At 41.0% G+C, this 19,979-nt stretch overlaps 1 protein-coding gene across 6 annotated transcripts in view; it reads right to left on the bottom strand.

Moving 5' to 3' along the window:
- Positions 1-19,979, bottom strand: part of LOC120419061 (rap1 GTPase-activating protein 1) — an 85,088-nt gene that overhangs the window by 50,259 nt on the left and 14,850 nt on the right. For all 6 annotated transcript variants that reach the window (XM_039581638.2, XM_039581639.2, XM_039581634.2 and 3 more), the window contains exon 2: positions 9,690-9,888. In XM_039581638.2, the coding sequence (XP_039437572.1) occupies positions 9,690-9,878 (189 nt within the window). In that variant the 5' untranslated portion in view covers positions 9,879-9,888. The remainder of the gene's footprint in view (positions 1-9,689; positions 9,889-19,979) is intronic.

Below are 19,979 nucleotides of genomic sequence, written 5' to 3'. Positions count from 1 at the left end.
ATGAATTTAATACATCTCGCGAATCTGTCTTCGCCTATTACTGGAAAAGCTCGCCTCCCCCGGAAAAAGTTTCATTTTTTCCCACGAAGAAAAAACTCGCGCGCGCCCCCCTTTTCATTCTTGGAAGTTGCTTCATTGTCGTGCCCCAAAGGAGCTTAGCGGGCTCAATTCGCAGTGTGCATCACAAAGTACTTTCTTTACCCCCCTCCAGCTTCATTCTGTCCTAATGTATTTTGCTTAAATTGCTTTTATTCCAAGGACCAACAAACTGTTTGAGTTGTTTGAAATTCAATTCGAGAGAGAGAAACGCAGATCGCACAAACAAAATTAAGCATTCGTTAACCTCGGGGAACGAAATCTTATTCTAATTATGATCGTCTTTTCCGTTTTGCCTGAGCAAATAGAACAGAATAAATGCTTTCTCGGTGAACCTTCCAGGAAGTGGCTGTCTTGTCTATGATTAACGGGGAAAGAAAAAAGAGCCCGGAATTGGATTGAGTGGGTTGACATCTTCTGGCAGTCTCAAGGGGTTCGAGGAAAGGTTTGCTGAAAAATTAGGATTAGCGAAGCGATTGAGGGTAGGTCGGGGGATGCGATTTGTGAAATCTCTAGAAGAATATAAATTTAGCTGACATTTGGTGACAAAAAATTCTATGCTTTTTTAAATTTTTATCTAAAATGCATTGCCTACCAGATTGACGGAAGAAACCGATTTGTTCCTTGAAATGTCTTCTTTTCGGCGAATTATTAATTAAACATTTTCTTTGTAATGAGGCAGGAAACGAATAAAAAATTCAAAGGAGCTAAGTTTTCAGAAAACAACATCGTCAGTGACAGTAAAGTTTTGGGAAAAAATACTTGATCAATACTCACTTTTTTTAGTATCTTTAGACATTAACACAATCGAAAACAAAATAAATGATTTATTTCGCAATTAGTATGTGTTGTGACAAATTGTAAACGAAAAAATAAATAAATGAATGGGCTAGTTTCCAACAACATGACTATCCTGAAACTTACTAGCATTTATCAATTCGTAGAATGACAACAAACAGTTTGTTAATGTCACCAGCGTTAATAGAGCGGATTTGATAACATGTCAAGGAACAAAACTTCCCACAACTGATAAAAATAACCTCTTTCTCAACGGGAACTTCCAGCAGCATCCTACAAACGTGACCCCCTCAAATTGCTAACCAGGTGCAAAAATCAAAACGACAACCATAAAGCATTCTTTCCCGGTCTTCCGTGTCCTTCCACTGCACGCCAGAACTAGAAGCATGCCATAAATCTGCCCTAGTGGAAGTGCTCTCTCGTTTCCCACAACGGTCACATCCATCCATCCCGAAAGTGTGCTTCATAGGGTGACCAGAGGCCCCTCAATGTATGCAACCCACAACCTCTCAGCTGGCTGTCATCGGGTTTTGCTTACTTTTATGAATATTCCATTTTTTCCAGAATTATACATTCCACTCCGAGATGAGGAGGAGAGTCATCCTAGTGCACTAACATATGGAAGCTTTCCCACCAGGAATGCACAACCGTGTGTCATAAATTCTCGTTGCTAACCATTTGGCACCGGTGGCGATGATGCTGCTGCCCTTGGAATCGACCCGAGCAAAGTGTCCCCGGGCTACCATAAATAAGAAAATCGCGCACGCGCGCCGCGAATCATAAAAAAAAACTTGTGGCGAGATTAAACCTTTCCTAAAAAGTGTGTAAATATTTTAAAAACATTTCATCGCGACGAGAAAGTCTGAACCACGTGTGAGATGAAATGTAATGTGCGTGCGTGCACGATTCGTCAAACGAGCGATAAAAATACAACAAAAAACAACATTTGTAACTGTAACACGGCGTGTTTTCTGGGCAACCTTAAGGAGAAAAAATAGTCATCACTACTTTCAAATGTGTCTTATAGGAAATTTTCTCAGCTTTCCAATGCTTCTAAGAGCGAAATGTTTCATCGGGAAATTTCTGAGATATCTCTATTTTAAGTTTTTTCTTTTAAAATCCTTGATTATGAATTGGACACTTTTAAATAACAGTCCAGGAAACTTGTCAAATTATGTGTTTCATGTGTCTTTTACTCATCAAAATGTGCAGAATAAGACAAGAAACAACTTTGTAGAAGGTTGCAAACCGCTAAACATTTTGAAAATTAAGTTTTAACCGAATTTTTGGATATGTGGGATTTATTCAAATATTAAAATAATAAAATCGTATTGAAATATTATTTTTAAAAGAACAAATAGATTATTACATAATTGATGTGTACAAATAACACCGGTCTGCTCTGATCCAGCTTGGAATTAGCTGATACAACCGAAATTTCTACAGGTTTGAGATTGATAGGGTATTACAAGATTTTTATGAATAAATATAATATTTCCTTAATCAAACACTAAACAGTTGCATGGATACAAAACATGTTTAATACTAGAAATTAAACTGCAAATTACTGTTGCGAGCTTTAGGAGAAATACTTTTCATTAGTATGAAATGATTGTTTTAGTTTTTTTGTATTAAATGATTAAATGATTAGCAATATTTTAGAAGTTTATAAGACTCTCATCTTCAATCTCATCTATAAAAAAATATATATATATATATATTTCTTGATTTTTTTTTTCAAATAGTTTGATAAGAAAGTTTCTGTTTGTTTTTTTTAAATTTTATTTAATTTTTGTTCAAACAAAAAAAAAATGTTTGTGACGGTGTTTTCAGCATTCTGAATTGGAAGACTCGAGTTTAAGTGCTACTTTAAGTGCATTTTCAACAGAAAACATTTTATAAAATTTAATTTTTATTTTATACTGATGAAAATATGACTTTTGAAGCTTGCTACAGTAATATGTAGTATATTTTCGATTTCAAATCATATTTGTATTTATGTTCCAGGTTAATGTTTGCTTAAGAAAATATCAAATTTATTCATTAAAATTCAATAACACCATCAACAATCACAAACCTGCCATAGTTTCGGTTGAACAAGCTAAATCAGAGTAGACACGTGTTATTTGTACACAAAAAAATATGTAATTATCAAATAATTCTTGTACAAAATATATTTTTACACTGTTTTATGATTTTAATTTCTGAATAAATCCCATATATTCAAAAACTTAGACAAAACATGATTTGCAAAATGTTTAGCGGTTTGCAACCTTCTACAAAGTTTTTTTTTGTCTTATTCTGCACATTTTGATGAGTAAAAGACACATGAAACATATCATTTGACAAGTTTCCTGGACTGTTATTTAAAAGTTTCCAATAAATAATAAAGGAATTTAAAACCAAAAACAATAAAATAGAGATATCTCAGGAATTTCCCGATGAAACATTTCGCTCTTAGAAGCATTGGAAAGCTGAGAAAATTTCCTATAAGACACATTTGAAAGTAGCGATGACTATTTTTTCCTGATAAGGTTGTTCTAGAAAACACGCCGTGTGTAACCCATCGGGGGGAGATCTCGACGACGAGGTTGCCATCGAAAGCTATAAAATTTTATGACTTTATGATGCCATCGATGCAGTTTTTTTTTCTCTTTCCTCGCAGGCTGACTTTTCTCATTTTTAGGGCTGACTTTTCAAACAGTTTGACATGTTTGATGGTCCAGGGTGCCTCGCGGGCAGGCAGGCCCTGCCGGGTTATGGGCCACAGTGGTGTGGCACTCCAGTTTAGCCCCGGTTGCGCGGTTGATTTAATGCGTGGAAAGGAGATACTTTGAGAAACGATGTGTTAATCCGTTAGGATTGGCGGGGTGGTATGCACCACAATTTTCAGACAAAATTAGAAAAACGTTAAATTTATAAAGAATCTAAGATACCATTGCAGATTGCTAGTGATAATTTTTACACTATATTTACATTTACAAATATCACGATTATGAAAACCATATATAACTTATTCAAGTATTTTGTATATTAAAAATTATTCTCAATTAAAAACTTGTAAGAAACTCTCTACTGTTTGACATAAAAATAAAATTAAAGATCTATTAGAAAAATAAATAGAAAAAATAAAGCAGGATGCAAATCGTATTTCAGGCTAGTTTCCATCGAATCAAGACTAAACTGTCACTCATTAGCATTAAAAATATAATGAGATAACTCATCAAGAACTACATACAGAACCATTATGTTATATTTTTTTTTGGCTGCTCTAAAAAGTAACTCTGCAGTTACAAAAAATTCGTTGTTTTAGTTATTTTTTCGTTACATATGAAATAATGACCTTTCTGCGTTATTTCAGATTCAATAATACAATAAGAATTTTTATTTTTCCAAAAAATGACATGTCTCCCGATTTTTTACAGTTCAGTAATTTTAAATCTATATTTCAAAGTTTTAAGATGAGAAAACATTTTTCAGAATTTTGAGGACGCCATCAAATCGGGCGTCCAATTTTACACAAAAGTCCCTTTGACATCAAATTTCCAACTCCTCTCGGTTTCGAGCTACAACTCCTGTTAAAAAAATGTCTTAGTAAAAATTCAGACAAATGAAAGGGATCGTACCGCCCCACCGTCACGAGATATCGAAAAATTGACCTCAAATTAGTGATCAGGGACAAAAATTACCCCTAAGGACAAAGTCTCTCGGAATTCGAAGGCGGGTCGGAGCAACTTTTTCCGATTTAGTGTGAGTTGGCGAATAATGACCTAAGTGCAAATCATATTTCAGGCCAGTTTCCATCGAACCAAGACTAACCTGTCACTTTGTCCATTTAAAGCAGGCCTGCCCAACCTTTTCGGCTCAATTTTCACATATTTGATCGTCAAAATTACAATTGTTCATTTTTTCATGGTTTCTTTGATGGAATCGGTTCTCAGATAACCAGTGAACATAACTTTTCCATAAGTTTGAAAAAAATATTTATACAAGTCGTTTTTATCCACATTTTACGTCAAAAATCAATCCGGCCCGCGGGCCGGACCAATTTTTCACTTAAAACTTACATAAAAACAACCTGCAAACATATTTTTTCAAACTTTTACTAAAGTTATGTTCTCTGGTCATCTGAGAACCGATTCCATCAAAGAAACCATGAAAAAATGAACAATTGTAATTTTGACGATCAAAAATCAAAACGACAACCATAAAGCATTCTTTCCCGGTCTTCCGTGTCCTTCTACTGCACGCCAGAACTAGAAGCATGCCATAAATCTGCCCTAGTGGAAGTGCTCTCTCGTTTCCCACAACGGTCACATCCATCCATCCCGAAAGTGTGCTTCATAGGGTGACCAGAGGCCCCTCAATGTATGCAACCCACAACCTCTCAGCTGGCTGTCATCGGGTTTTGCTTACTTTTATGAATATTCCATTTTTTCCAGAATTATACATTCCACTCCGAGATGAGGAGGAGAGTCATCCTAGTGCACTAACATATGGAAGCTTTCCCACCAGGAATGCACAACCGTGTGTCATAAATTCTCGTTGCTAACCATTTGGCACCGGTGGCGATGATGCTGCTGCCCTTGGAATCGACCCGAGCAAAGTGTCCCCGGGCTACCATAAATAAGAAAATCGCGCACGCGCGCCGCGAATCATAAAAAAAAACTTGTGGCGAGATTAAACCTTTCCTAAAAAGTGTGTAAATATTTTAAAAACATTTCATCGCGACGTGAAAGTCTGAACCACGTGTGAGATGAAATGTAATGTGCGTGCGTGCGATTCGTCAAACGAGCGATAAAAATGCAACAAAAAACAACATTTGTAACTGTAACCCATCGGGGGGAGATCTCCGCGACGAGGTTGCCATCGAAAGCTATAAAATTTTATGACTTTATGATGCCATCGATGCAGTTTTTTTTCTCTTTCCTCGCAGGCTGACTTTTCTCATTTTTAGGGCTGACTTTTCAAACAGTTTGACATGTTTGATGGTCCAGGGTGCCTCGCGGGCAGGCAGGCCCTGCCGGGTTATGGGCCACAGTGGTGTGGCACTCCAGTTTAGCCCCGGTTGCGCGGTTGATTTAATGCGTGGAAAGGAGATACTTTGAGAAACGATGTGTTAATCCGTTAGGATTGGCGGGGTGGTATGCACCACAATTTTCAGACAAAATTAGAAAAACGTTAAATTTATAAAGAATCTAAGATACCATTGCAGATTGCTAGTGATAATTTTTACACTATATTTACATTTACAAATATCACGATTATGAAAACCATATGGGTAATTCTCTACCAACTCACATGAAATCGGGAAAAGTTGCCCCGACCCCTCTTCGATTTGCGTGAAACTTTGTCCTAAGGGGTAACTTTTGTCCCTGATCACGAATCCGAGGTCCGTTTTTTGATATCTCGTGACGGAGGGGCGGTACGACCCCTACCATTTTTGAACATGCGAAAAAAGAGGTGTTTTTCAATAATTTGCAGCCTGAAACGGTGATGAGATAGAAATTTGGTGTCAAAGGGACTTTTATGTAAAATTAGACGCCCGATTTGATGGCGTACTCAGAATTCCGAAAAAACGTATATTTCATCGAAAAAAACACTAAAATAGTTTTAAAAATTCTCCCATTTTCCGTTACTCGACTGTAAAAAATTTTGGAACATGTCATTTTATGGGAAATTTAATGTACTTTTCGAATCTACATTGACCCAGAAGGGTCATTTTTTCATTTAGAACAAAATTTTTCATTTTAAAATTTCGTGTTTTTTCTAACTTTGCAGGATTATTTTTTAGAGTATAACAATGTTCTACAAAGTTGTAGAGCAGACAATTACAAAAATTTTGATATATAGACATAAGGGGTTTGCTTATAAAAATCACAAGTTATCGCGATTTTACGAAAAAAAGTTTTGAAAAAGTTACTTTTTGCGTTTCTCTTTGTTTCGTCGTCCGTGTCTGTCGCGGGTGACGATGAACGGCCATGATCGATGACGACCAACTTTTTCAAAACTTTTTTTCGTAAAATCGCGATAACTCGTGATGTTTATAAGCAAACCCCTTATGTCTATATATCACAATTTTTGTAATTGTCTGCTCTACAACTTTGTAGAACATTGTTACACTCTAAAAAATAACCCTGCAAAGTTAGAAAAAACACGAAATTTTAAAATGAAAAATTTTGTTCTAAATGAAAAAATGACCCTTCTGGGACAATGTAGATTCGAAAAGTACATTAAATTTCCCATGAAATGACATGTTCCAAAATTATTTACAGTCGAGTAACGGAAAATGGGAGAATTTTTAAAACTTTTTTAGTGTTTTTTTCGATGAAAAATACGTTTTTTCGGAATTCTGAGTACGCCATCAAATCGGGCGTCTAATTTTACATAAAAGTCCCTTTGACACCAAATTTCTATCTCATCACCGTTTCAGGCTACAAATTATTGAAAAACACCTCTTTTTTCGCATGTTCAAAAATGGAAGGGGTCGTACCGCCCCTCCGTCACGAGATATCAAAAAACGGACCTCGGATTCGTGATCAGGGACAAAAGTTACTCCTTAGGACAAAGTTTCACGCAAATCGAAGAGGGGTCGGGGCAACTGCTGTGTGAGTTGGCGGAGAATTACCCATATATAACTTATTCAAGTATTTTGTATATTAAAAATTATTCTCAATTAAAAACTTGTAAGAAACTCTCTACTGTTTGACATAACAATAAAATTAAAGATCTATTAGAAAAATAAATAGAAAAAATAAAGCAGGATGCAAATCGTATTTCAGGCTAGTTTCCATCGAATCAAGACTAAACTGTCACTCATTAGCATTAAAAATATAATGAGATAACTCATCAAGAACTACATACAGAACCATTATGTTATATTTTTTTTGGCTGCTCTAAAAAGTAACTCTGCAGTTACAAAAAATACGTTGTTTTAGTTATTTTTTCGTTACATATGAAATAATGACCTTTCTGCGTTATTTCAGATTCAATAATACAATAAGAATTTTTATTTTTCCAAAAAATGACATGTCTCCCGATTTTTTACAGTTCAGTAATTTTAAATCTATATTTCAAAGTTTTAAGATGAGAAAACATTTTTCAGAATTTTGAGGACGCCATCAAATTGGGCGTCCAATTTTACACAAAAGTCCCTTTGACATCAAATTTCCAACTCCTCTCGGTTTCGAGCTACAACTCCTGTTAAAAAAATGTCTTAGTAAAAATTCAGACAAATGAAGGGGGTCGTACCGCCCCACCGTCACGAGATATCGAAAAATTGACCTCAAATTTGTGATCAGGGACAAAAATTACCCCTAAGGACAAAGTCTCTCGAAATTCGAAGAGACCCCTCAAACAACTTTTTCCGATTTAGTGTGAGTTAGAGGAGAATGACCCAAGTGCAAATTATATTTCAGGCCAGTTTCCATCGAACCAAGACTAACCTGTCACTTTGTCCATTTAAAGCAGGCCTGCCCAACCTTTTCGGCTCAATTTTCACATATTTGATCGTCAAAATTACAATTGTTCATTTTTTCATGGTTTCTTTGATGGAATCGGTTCTCAGATAACCAGTGAACATAACTTTTCCATAAGTTTGAAAAAAATATTTATACAAGTCGTTTTTATCCACATTTTACGTCAAAAATCAATCCGGCCCGCGGGCCGGACCAATTTTTCACTTAAAACTTACATAAAAACAACCTGCAAACATATTTTTTCAAACTTTTACTAAAGTTATGTTCTCTGGTCATCTGAGAACCGATTCCATCAAAGAAACCATGAAAAAAATAACAATTGTAATTTTGACGATCAAAAATGTGAAAATTTAGCCGAAAAGGTTGGGCAGGCCTGATTTAAAGGAAATAGTTATGAATAAACATAATCTTTATTAAAAGCAAAAATTATACGCATGAAATTCGAGAATTATTGTTTATTTTTGTAAATATTAAAGCACATAAAAATTTTAAAAAATAATAAAATTTTCAATTTATATTTCTATTAAAAAATGAATAATTTTGAAGGAATAAGTTAGAGACAAGTTTTCCAGGAAAAAAATATTATTGCTAAATTTTATTAGTTTCAATTTATATTCTTAACTCAAAATTGTTTTTTTTTTAACATTCTGAAGTTGTTTAAAAAAAAATCATTTTTCTCAAGCTGCATACCCCCCTTCACCGTGCACCCTTAATGCGTGATTGCCATCGGCACGGTTATTAAATTTATAACTCGCACTAAAACGGTTAAACCTTTCCAAAACGGCAGCAGCGGTAGCAAAAGTTTCTCCACACACGCAATCGAACCACTTTAGAACGTATATGGTCGTTGGACGTGGTGTGTTTTGAGTAAAAAAAAGTTTTACAATTGACAAAATGTGCAAGTTTTCAAGTGGCTTCTCTTAAGGGTAATGCCGGATATCGGCGCTCATAAAACGAAGTCGGTTTGGGATGATCGGGAAGACGAGGAAGCAGCAGATCGCAATGCCTGATAGATGACCGGAAAAATGAAACGGTTCAGGATCGCGTGCTTAGCCCATAATCGTAATCATCAGGTGGAAATTATTACTTAAGGTAAGGCAACAACACGAGCCAACTGCAAAATTTTAAAGTGGCGTCGGCACGTGGTCGAATAAATTATGACCGCCGCTGCACGAGCCGCCGACCTTCGTCATCGTCGATGAAGAATGTTCTGGCGAAGAAGCAGAATTAATTAATACACTTTCTCGTTTTGGCGGTTGGTTTGGGCACCAAAGAGTGATGAAAATAGAGAGAGAGATAAATAATTCCGGCACGCACCTGTGTGAAGTACGAGGGCAGGACACATCGCTGATCATCCAGGCGGGAGCACTGGACACGTTCCAGCAGCTCGAACAGATCGTGCGTTGCCCCCCGGAGCCGGTCCGGACTGGTGGTGGCACTCTTCGTCGGCGTCGTCGGCAGTCCATTCTGTTTGGCGTTGGTCGCGGCCGTCGTCCACCCGCCCATATGCTGCCGTCTGTTTACGAGTTTGAAGAGAAAAACAAGTGGAAATTAAAATTAACATGTGTTTAATGAGATATTAATTGTTATTTATCTCTGCTTGCCTACACTACACACCACCAGAAACCAGTTTTAAACTACGCTCAACTACCTCGTCCCCAAGTACCATTTAAGCCAAATGAAGCTCAAGCCAAGCCAAGATATGTAATACTCCAGCAGCAGTGTTAGCGGTGGTAATTGATATGATTGATCGCTCGGCTACCGAGCACACACCAAACCGAAAAGTGAAATCTAAAACGATTCTTAATGAACCCCCCTCCTCAACCACAAGCAAGGGGTTACATACTTGTAAATCGGCAAAAATATCAGAAGTTGGTAGGTGCACACACTTAATTTTTTTAAAATCTGTTTTCAGGGCATTAAAATATACATTTTTATCTATTAACAAAATAAATATGAAGACATTTGGTTGTATCATTACCGAGATATAGCTATTTGAAGTCAGCAGTTTCAAAAAACGGGTGCCACGATATCTCAACACTGCTTTGACCAAATCGGCTCAAAATTTTGGTGAAGACTCGTCAAACCGGTTCTGTGTGCATGACAAAGGCCGATTTTCAAAAATTTTATTTGAAAAAAAAGGTAAAAATATTTTTCAGATTTTCATATAAAAAGTCGTCAGTTTTTGATTTTTGTATTTAAAAAAAAAGCAAATTTAAAAAACCAGGCTTCGTCATGCACACGGAATTTATCTTGAGAGTCTTCACCTAAAATTTCAGACAAATTGGTCCATCCCATCTCGAGATATCGTGGCACCCGTAAATCAACTCGATGTTCAGAGAAAAACGCTCACAAAGTTTGACAGTTCGTTTTGCGCATGGCAAAATTTCAAACTTAAATCGTTTCTGACTCACATTAATCATGAAATATCTTTATGAAACTTTCAGGAGTGATTGAAAATCATCTTTATTAAATTTTCTGTAATATGAAATTTTGTGATTTTCTGCATGTATGTAACCCCTTAAGCCATTACAGAGTTAGGTCATCGTTAATAAACGTCACTCGATCGAAATTGGCTGGACCAGTGACACTTGTTATAGGGTAACCAAACCCCCCTCCGACAAATCTCGAGCAAATTTACTGCCAAGGGTCAAGTTACAAGCACAAGCAGAGCAATGTCCTAAGGTCCTAACCAACCCAGCTCATTCTAAGCTCCGCTGCGGAGGAGGAAGTGCTGTTCATTAATCAATTTTGATAAATTGATTCGTTTGCGTGATTGGTACTCCACATACCGCACCAGAGAGTTTGGGCGCGTTGACAGGACACCACACCCCGGAGGCGGTCAACCTTTGTGTCGAGGGAGGTGTGGGACGTCAATTAGTCAAACCGTCAGTTCTGGTTGTGTGTTTTTAATGGGTGGTCAGTGTTGGTGCGCGCCGGAAACCTGGCTGGAATTATTCATATTTACACAGAGCGCGATTCAATCACTACAAAGTGGATAAAGTTTAACGTTTTTTTTTGTTTGGCTTTTTGCGTATGATTAGATACATTGCGGCGCGAAGGTCAGCTGGGGAATGGGGCAGTTGATGAGCTAATCGAGAGGAGGGAAAAAGTGTTAATTGAGCGGTTTGGGAGATCTTTGGGAATAGATAAACAGCGATATGATTGAAGATAATTGTGGAAATGATGATTAATCACGTTATTTAAAGGACTTTAATTGTGTGTTGTTGGATGTTTGAATGACACGAAATTATTACTTTTTTGCTGGCTTCAGAGCGTTATGTTGTTAATAGTTTTTAAAAGGCAAACATATTATTACTGGCGTTTAAAAATAAAAATAAACAAGCATATTCCATATTAACAAAGTTGTGCAGCAATAAATTTTACGAAATCGTTAGAAATGCAATTTAAAAAAAAAACACAGATAACACACTCCACAATAAAATGCACAATATCAAACAAAATTAGACAAACTAACACAAAATCGCACAAACTCACACAAATCACAAAAATTCACACATATACTCACAAAATCATAAAAAAATCACACATAGTCACACAGAATCACACAAAATCACACAAAGTCACACAGAATCACACAAAATCACACAAACATTTTCTTTATTCAAAATTATTTTAAATAGAATTGCCTAGTAGTGATAATTCGGAAAATCTAGAAACAGAATAATGCTGCTGCTCGATTGCTCCATTAAAAATGCAATAAATTCCAAAAATCTAACGGTCGTCGCATTCAGAGATCAAAGCTCGCAAAACTCCAACCACATTTCCATTCACACTCGCTCCCGCAAAAGCGTTTCAAGAGATCTGCAACAAGGTAAACAAAAGCGCACAGATATAAAGCGGGCCGAACCGTTTTCCACTCATTTGGGAAGCGCTTCTCGGCGAATGTAATTAATTTATGAGCGGATTATACACACCGCATCGCAGAGCGAGATCCATTATTCTAATAGAATAATTTTCCCCGCACACATCGTGTGATGCGAGAGCTTTTGCGTACGGGATTCTCCAGAGATTCCCCGTTCCAGCAAAAGGTGCCAGTTATTAGCACTTCTTTCCCGCTTCTGGCGGACACAGACTGACCGGGCCAGCTTTCATTTCGGGCCTTTCCACACCTACTTCCATTATGATTGCTGCGCTGTGCGGTTCTATTTTGAAAAATTGAAATAATAATGCTGAAAAATGGGAGTAATTCGATCTGGCTTCTGCACTTTTGCTTCTTTCTCTCGCTCGTTTTATGTTGGTCGATTTGTTGATTCGGATGACGCCCCCTGTTACGGTCGATCAAAGCCGACTTTGATTCCGGAACAAATCCAAACAGATTACTGTTTGATGCGCACCTACGCTACCACTATCTTGAACGCTATCGTTTAGTATTTATTAGGCGCGAGCGCCACCAAAATTGAGACATTCTAGTAAAACGACCTACAGCTACTTAGCATACTAATTGGAAGTAATTAGCGAAACAAAAGGCGTCGAGGTGCGGCCGAAATATTTATGGTGCATCGTTATTCAAATTGCCAGACCAGAAAAAAAAGCTGTGTGGCTCCCGGGCGGTCAGCGTCAGCGTTTTGTCGCACCGGCCAAGACCTTCTAAGCGACCCCCGAAGATCTAGAGCAAGATTAGCAAGACGTTGAAAACGGACGCAGCTCCGAGAGAACAAATATCTAGAGGCAGAACAAAGACCGGAGGCTAATCGTGGCGCATAAATCATACGGGTGGTGTCCGAAATTGGCTCGGCTTGGCGTTCGTGGTCTGGACCCTGTCAAGACACACGTAACGCGGCCGCCGCGAATCTTCGTTGAATTGTGGGAAATCGGCGGGCTTCGCCCGGAAAAGAAGGCAAGGTTTTTCTTGTGCCGGGGGAAGCTTTTAATTGAATTAGCTTTCTCCGCTGGAAGTCGGACGTTCGCGTTGGTCAGCCGAGGATTTGAAACTGGTTTGCTGACTCGAGAGAGTGTAGAAAAAAAAAACTTCTAAAAGGTCAAGCCACAGGGGTTGATCCTTGTGCCGTTGCTGAATCCTGAAATATATGAAGCCCGCGCGCAGCGCAGCACAAACCGACGAAACTCAATCAATATTTTCAACAGAGAAAACTCGTTCCCAACCCAGCGTGTGAGGATGGGATTACAATTTTGCGCTTGACCGCACCTCCACCGGACACACAATGTCCGTACATCTGCGGTAAATTTTACTGCCCTAAGCTGATTACAGGGTTGCACTGCGCACACACACCCATAAAACACGAAGAATAGATGCAACTTTTAATTCACACCTCCTCGGAAAAAAACCCACAAAAAAGGGCGTATTACCCGGGGTGTTTGGTATAATCAACGAGTTATTTGTTTGGGATTCACGCGCCGGAATCCCTCTCTCCAATCAATTCAGTGTGTAAATGATCCTTCGGCTGGACTCTTTCGTCGGCCAGTTTGGTGCTGTACATGATACCCAGTCAATAGAATCAAATTCCTGTTTTTTCGTGTTGAAACCCCGAAAAAAGAATCTCATTGAAGGCAGATTATTTTTTACCCCCGACAACAAAAAAAGAGAATTTTCTCTCTGTTTACTTTCAATTATTCCATATTATTTTAGTAAACAGATCGCACTTTTTCACCGCGCTGGTGCTTTTGTGCAATCGGGCGATCAATTTTTCCGCACCAAACCTGCCGCCGCGTCCACGTATGAAATCCTCTTTCAGGCTTCACCGGGACCATTGTCGGGAGCGAAATTATGCAAATTCTGATGAAATTGATTCCACACCAAAGGCTTACCCACAATGTTGGGTCGCACCTTTCCACTACGTCACTGCTTCGGGCAGGGAATTACCGGTTTTTTGTTGTTGTGCAAGTATGTTTCTGAAGGGGGTTCTCAAATTAATAGAAATGTCAATGTTTCTACCCGCGTAATTGAGGTGGAGTGGGCGCTCCGGAAACTGCAAGCTGCAACTGCTCGACCCCCAAATCGTGCCACGAGCATGCTCGAGGTGAAATCAAGCGGCAATTATTTAATAAAAATTTCCATTTAATCATACACGGCTACCACTCTTGAGCATGAGCATGAGCATGAGCATGGTTGACTGCCAATGAGCTGCTACTCCGTTATTGACAGATCAGCTGAAGTTACACAATGAACCAACAGATGAGTAGTGGGAGCTAATCATCCTCACTGTATAACCCCTGAAGATCTCTGCTTTAAGTCAATACCGGCGCCCCCCCAAGGAGATGCAGTTCAACAAAGGTAGGAATGTTAGTCCGATAGTTGAAGTTGCAGACTCATCAGACACAGAGTTTGTCGCTCTATACCTGTTGACACCGCATGAGACCGTTGAATCCACAGCATCTCCTTCAAGCATCACGGGAAGTGGGGGAATTGTGTTAGTAGGGGAAGGAAAGGGAAGGTCAGGATTCATCTTGGTAGATGATATGACCAGAATGTGAACTGTGAACCATAATCGTTGCCTTCTGAGCTACGACGCTATGAGAAGGACTTATCATTCGCGTATTTTTTTACTTTTTACCGCCGGCGTGCCATCCGAGCAACGATGCTTTGGGATGGGCTTTCAACACGAAATGAAATTTGAATTAACGCATTATTCGGTAACGTACAATTTAAAATAGATCCGTCGTCGTGCCATCCGAGCCACGATGCTAAGGGATGGGCTTTCAAAACAAAATTAAATTTTTAGCAACGTATTATTCGTTATCATGTAAACCTCAAATAGTGCTGATACACCGAACTGTTTCAATCGATTTAATGAAATTCTTCGCGCATGACTTCTTTGCAACAAACTTCCCCACGAATTTACCCAGTCCGGACCGCGAACAACCGGCTCAACAACAGAAAGAAAATATATACACGACGACGCGAAGCCTTCTATCAATAAATTCAAGAATCTTCTATCACTTTCTCGCGGATTCTCGCGCGTCGATTCTTCAACCGATCCCCCCGACGAACACCACGCGACTGAGGGCCAAACTCCCAAGGCCACCACGCGACACTTTTTCAATGAATTCCAGAATCTTCTATCACTTTCTCGCGGATTCTCGCGCGTCGATTCTTCAACCGATCTCCCCGACGAACACCACGCGACTGAGGGCCAAACTCCCAAGGCCACCACGCGACACTTTTTCAATGAATTCCAGAATCTTCTATCACTTTCTCGCGGATTCTCGCGCGTCGATTCTTCAACCGATCTCCCCGACGAACACCACGCGACTGAGGGCCAAACTCCCAAGGCCACCACGCGACACTTTTTCAATGAATTCCAGAATCTTCTATCACTTTCTCGCGGATTCTCGCGCGTCGGTTTTTTAACCGATCCCCCCCACGAACACCACACGACTGAGGGCCAAACTCCCAAGGCCACCACGCGACACTTTTTCAATGAATTCCAGAATCTTCTATCACTTTCTCGCGGATTCTCGCGCGTCGATTCTTCAACCGATCTCCCCGACGAACACCACGCGACTGAGGGCCAAACTCCCAAGGCCACCACGCGACACTTTTTCAATGAATTCCAGAATCTTCTATCACTTTCTCGCGGATTCTCGCGCGTCGATTCTTCAACCGATCCCCCCGACGAACACCACGCGACTGAGGGCCAAACTCCCAAGGCCACCACGCGACACTTTTTCAATGAATTCCAGAATCTTCTATCACTTTCTCGCGGATTCTCGCGCGTCGATTCTTCAACCGATCCCCCCGACGAACACCACGCGACTGAGGGCCAAACTCCCAAGGCCACCACGCGACACTTTTTCAATGAATTCCAGAATCTTCTATCACTTTCTCGCGGATTCTCGCGCGTCGATTCTTCAACCGATCTCCCCGACGAACACCACGCGACTGAGGGCCAAACTCCCAAGGCCACCACGCGACACTTTTTCAATGAATTCCAGAATCTTCTATCACTTTCTCGCGGATTCTCGCGCGTCGATTCTTCAACCGATCCCCCCGACGAACACCACGCGACTGAGGGCCAAACTCCCAAGGCCACCACGCGACACTTTTTCAATGAATTCCAGAATCTTCTATCACTTTCTCGCGGATTCTCGCGCGTCGATTCTTCAACCGATCCCCCCGACGAACACCACGCGACTGAGGGCCAAACTCCCAAGGCCACCACGCGACACTTTTTCAATGAATTCCAGAATCTTCTATCACTTTCTCGCGGATTTTCGCGCGTCGATTCTTCAACCGATCTCCCCGACGAACACCACGCGACTGAGGGCCAAACTCCCAAGGCCACCACGCGACACTTTTTCAATGAATTCCAGAATCTTCTATCACTTTCTCGCGGATTCTCGCGCGTCGATTCTTCAACCGATCCCCCCGACGAACACCACGCGACTGAGGGCCAAACTCCCAAGGCCACCACGCGACACTTTTTCAATGAATTCCAGAATCTTCTATCACTTTCTCGCGGATTCTCGCGCGTCGGTTTTTTAACCGATCCCCCCCACGAACACCACACGACTGAGGGCCAAACTCCCAAGGCCACCACGCGACACTTTTTCAATGAATTCCAGAATCTTCTATCACTTTCTCGCGGATTCTCGCGCGTCGGTTCTTTAACCGATCCCCCCGACGAACACCACGCGACTGAGGGCCAAACTCCCAAGGCCACCACGCGACACTTTTTCAATGAATTCCAGAATCTTCTATCACTTTCTCGCGGATTCTCGCGCGTCGATTTTTCAACCGATCCCCCCGACGAACACCACGCGACTGAGGGCCAAACTCCCAAGGCCACCACGCGACACTTTTTCAATGAATTCCAGAATCTTCTATCACTTTCTCGCGGATTTTCGCGCGTCGATTCTTCAACCGATCTCCCCGACGAACACCACGCGACCATCATACACGGCTACCACTCTTAATCAATAACTCGAGTGCCGAGATGCAGCCAATCGGTGCAAAAATAAGGCGCACCGAAGGAGAGAGAAAAAAAATTATAGGGCGAATAAATCAATCCATTTATTACCATTTATTAGAAAGATCGAAACTCTCAACGCCGAAAAAAGAGCCCACAAAACAAGGAGGGCGATATAAACAAAACGCGCCGAGAAAAGTGGGATTGGTAATTCAACCATTCATCAAGCAAATTTGTTCTGAATTACCTTCCGCTTCTCCTCGAGGGCATAAGAACGAACCCATCGTAATGAGAGTGCTCTTTGGCACACTTCTGCGTCAACGAGCAGCAGCAGCTAATTCGAGACCTCGTGCGGGTGAGCCTATTATTAACGGTCCACGAAATTGCTGCTCCAAATAGGGTGGTGCACACACGTCGCCGTCGACGACGACGAGGGAGGAGAAGGTGTGTGCTACCGTAAACTTTTCGGCTGACCTCGTTTCACAGCTTGCAAAATTTGACCCCCCAAACGAGATCTCAGTCCGATCACATGTCTCTGCGGCTAGTTACTCCAAGCCTCCTAACAAGAGTTGAAGGAGAGAAGAAGGAAAAAACAGCCAAATAAAACACATTAATTAACTTTTCTTCGAGCGGCTACCTGCTACCAACTATATTAGTTAGCGTCAGAGAGAGATGGAATGGCAGTTGATTGGCCACCTGGCTGCGAGGCAGAAACCTTGAGACAATTAACCGAAAAGAGCTTCACCTTTGACCGCTGCAACGACTTCGTCGTGGGATCGAATTATCGCTCGTAATTAATAAGCCGATTATAGAAATTCCGTTGATCATTGCTACTGCGGTTGCGGCCGCGGAGACCAGGCTGTCACCTTAAGCAGAGTGTTGCGGTTTGAGTACCAATTAGCCGCGACCAACCGCACGTTATTACCTTGAGCTTGCGCCGTATGGAAATCAACCCCCCGAGATCTAACCCGCGCGCGTCTAAATTATGAGGTACAACTAAAGCCCTTGTAATTACCAATAATGGGTTCTAAATTCAAATTATAGGATATTTGATACCGCGCGGCGGCATCTCCCTCTTTCCATTCGGGGGAAATGGGACTGACATTCGATCTATTACGTGCGTTGAATGGTTGGTTGGGCCGATTTTCCCAATGTGTTCGAACCAAGTATCAATCAAATATTCATATCGCGCGACCCCGACGTTGTGCAGTGAAAATTTTCACCGCGACGAATTTTCCTGAGATCAATCAACCTAGAGATTTGATCCGCCAAAGGGAGATACGCTCGTGCCTAATAAACAACCTGGAAACGAAAATTATGCAAAAGTGGTGGAGGGAGCAACATGTGAGACATGTGTAATCGTTTTATCGGAACCTCTCTAGCTCTAGCGCGCTCGCATAATTCGGTGATCAATTCTGGCCAGCGCAGCTGAGGAGTGAGTCAGGGATTGCGTCGTGATGATCTTTCGTGTGAATTCCCTGCGCGGCGTGCCGCGCCGATGACCCATTTACGGTGAGAAATTCCACATGAGTCGATAAATTCTTGAGAACTAATCGAAGAAGGAAATGCACATTTCTTTTAATTTCCCTGGAAGACAAACAAAATTTCCAAGACCATGTGCATTTAATCGCGCTGCGCGCGAACCGAGCCTGCCACGGCTACTAGATGTCATTCTGGGAAATTCGAAGCCGTTGGCGCGAAATTGATCGTCCCGCAGTCGAAACCACGCGCGACTACTAGATGGCACGTGATGCTGGCGCGATATCGGCGCGCGTCCCCCGCGGCTTATCGTCGCTCGTTGATCGCTGACTACTAGATGGCACCCATAAACTAATCCCAAACGGCGCTTTCTGCAGCAGCCTCCCGGCATGGTTCGGGTCACGCGGCCTACTCCACCTCCCCGCCAATCGATCCTTTCTCGATAGCTCGTTAAAATCTGTGCGTCGAAGCTTCTGGTGTTGTCTTGCGCGACACGGATTGGAACGAGCATAAAGTGTCTGTCTGACTGTCTGCCAGGGAAATAACGATATGAGCGCGCTACACGATACACACACACACGCCAAACAATACGCCCGGATCGAACAAGACACAAAGGCGAGCTTTTAAACATTCGCGACGACGACGACGACGTTTCGATTCCAACCTCCTGTCAGGCACAACAACAAGGGTATGGATTTCGAAATCTGCGCTGCGTCGTCGGAAAGCGCAATATGTTTTTCGGGGGAGGAACGGAAACAGCGCACGAGGCGCATACACAAAAGCAAGACATTAATTGAAATATGAAACAAGACCAACCGCAATAACTGCACACTCACCGCATTCGCAATATAGCGGGGACTAAACGAACGGACAGACAGACGCGGTCACAACCACCCTAACGTCAACCGCAGCGGGGCGGCCAAAGCGAGCAGACCTGGTCAACATACACAGTAAAAAAAATAATGGTTCTGTTACATCTGGGAATAGGTACAGAAAAAAATTGTAATTTTATCTCTGAAAATGTTTAATTTTACCACTTTTCTGGTGTAATTTTACTTTTTCAGTCTAAAATTACACTTTCCAAATTTACACATTTTTTTGCTGTGTACTGTTTGAGTTTGTATATGGTCCAGTTTGGACCGAGTTAGACGGACCGGCGACCACCAAAGTCCTCCCAAATTGAGACATTTCGCCACGGCGAACCGGACGAGAGGGAGTGGGATTTTTGCGCGTGAAA

This window comes from Culex pipiens, chromosome 2, assembly GCF_016801865.2.
Source record: "Culex pipiens pallens isolate TS chromosome 2, TS_CPP_V2, whole genome shotgun sequence".
Classification (NCBI taxonomy): domain Eukaryota; kingdom Metazoa; phylum Arthropoda; class Insecta; order Diptera; family Culicidae; genus Culex; species Culex pipiens.
The sequence above is the reverse complement of the archived record's forward strand: the minus strand, read 5'-3'. Positions and strand labels throughout refer to the sequence as shown.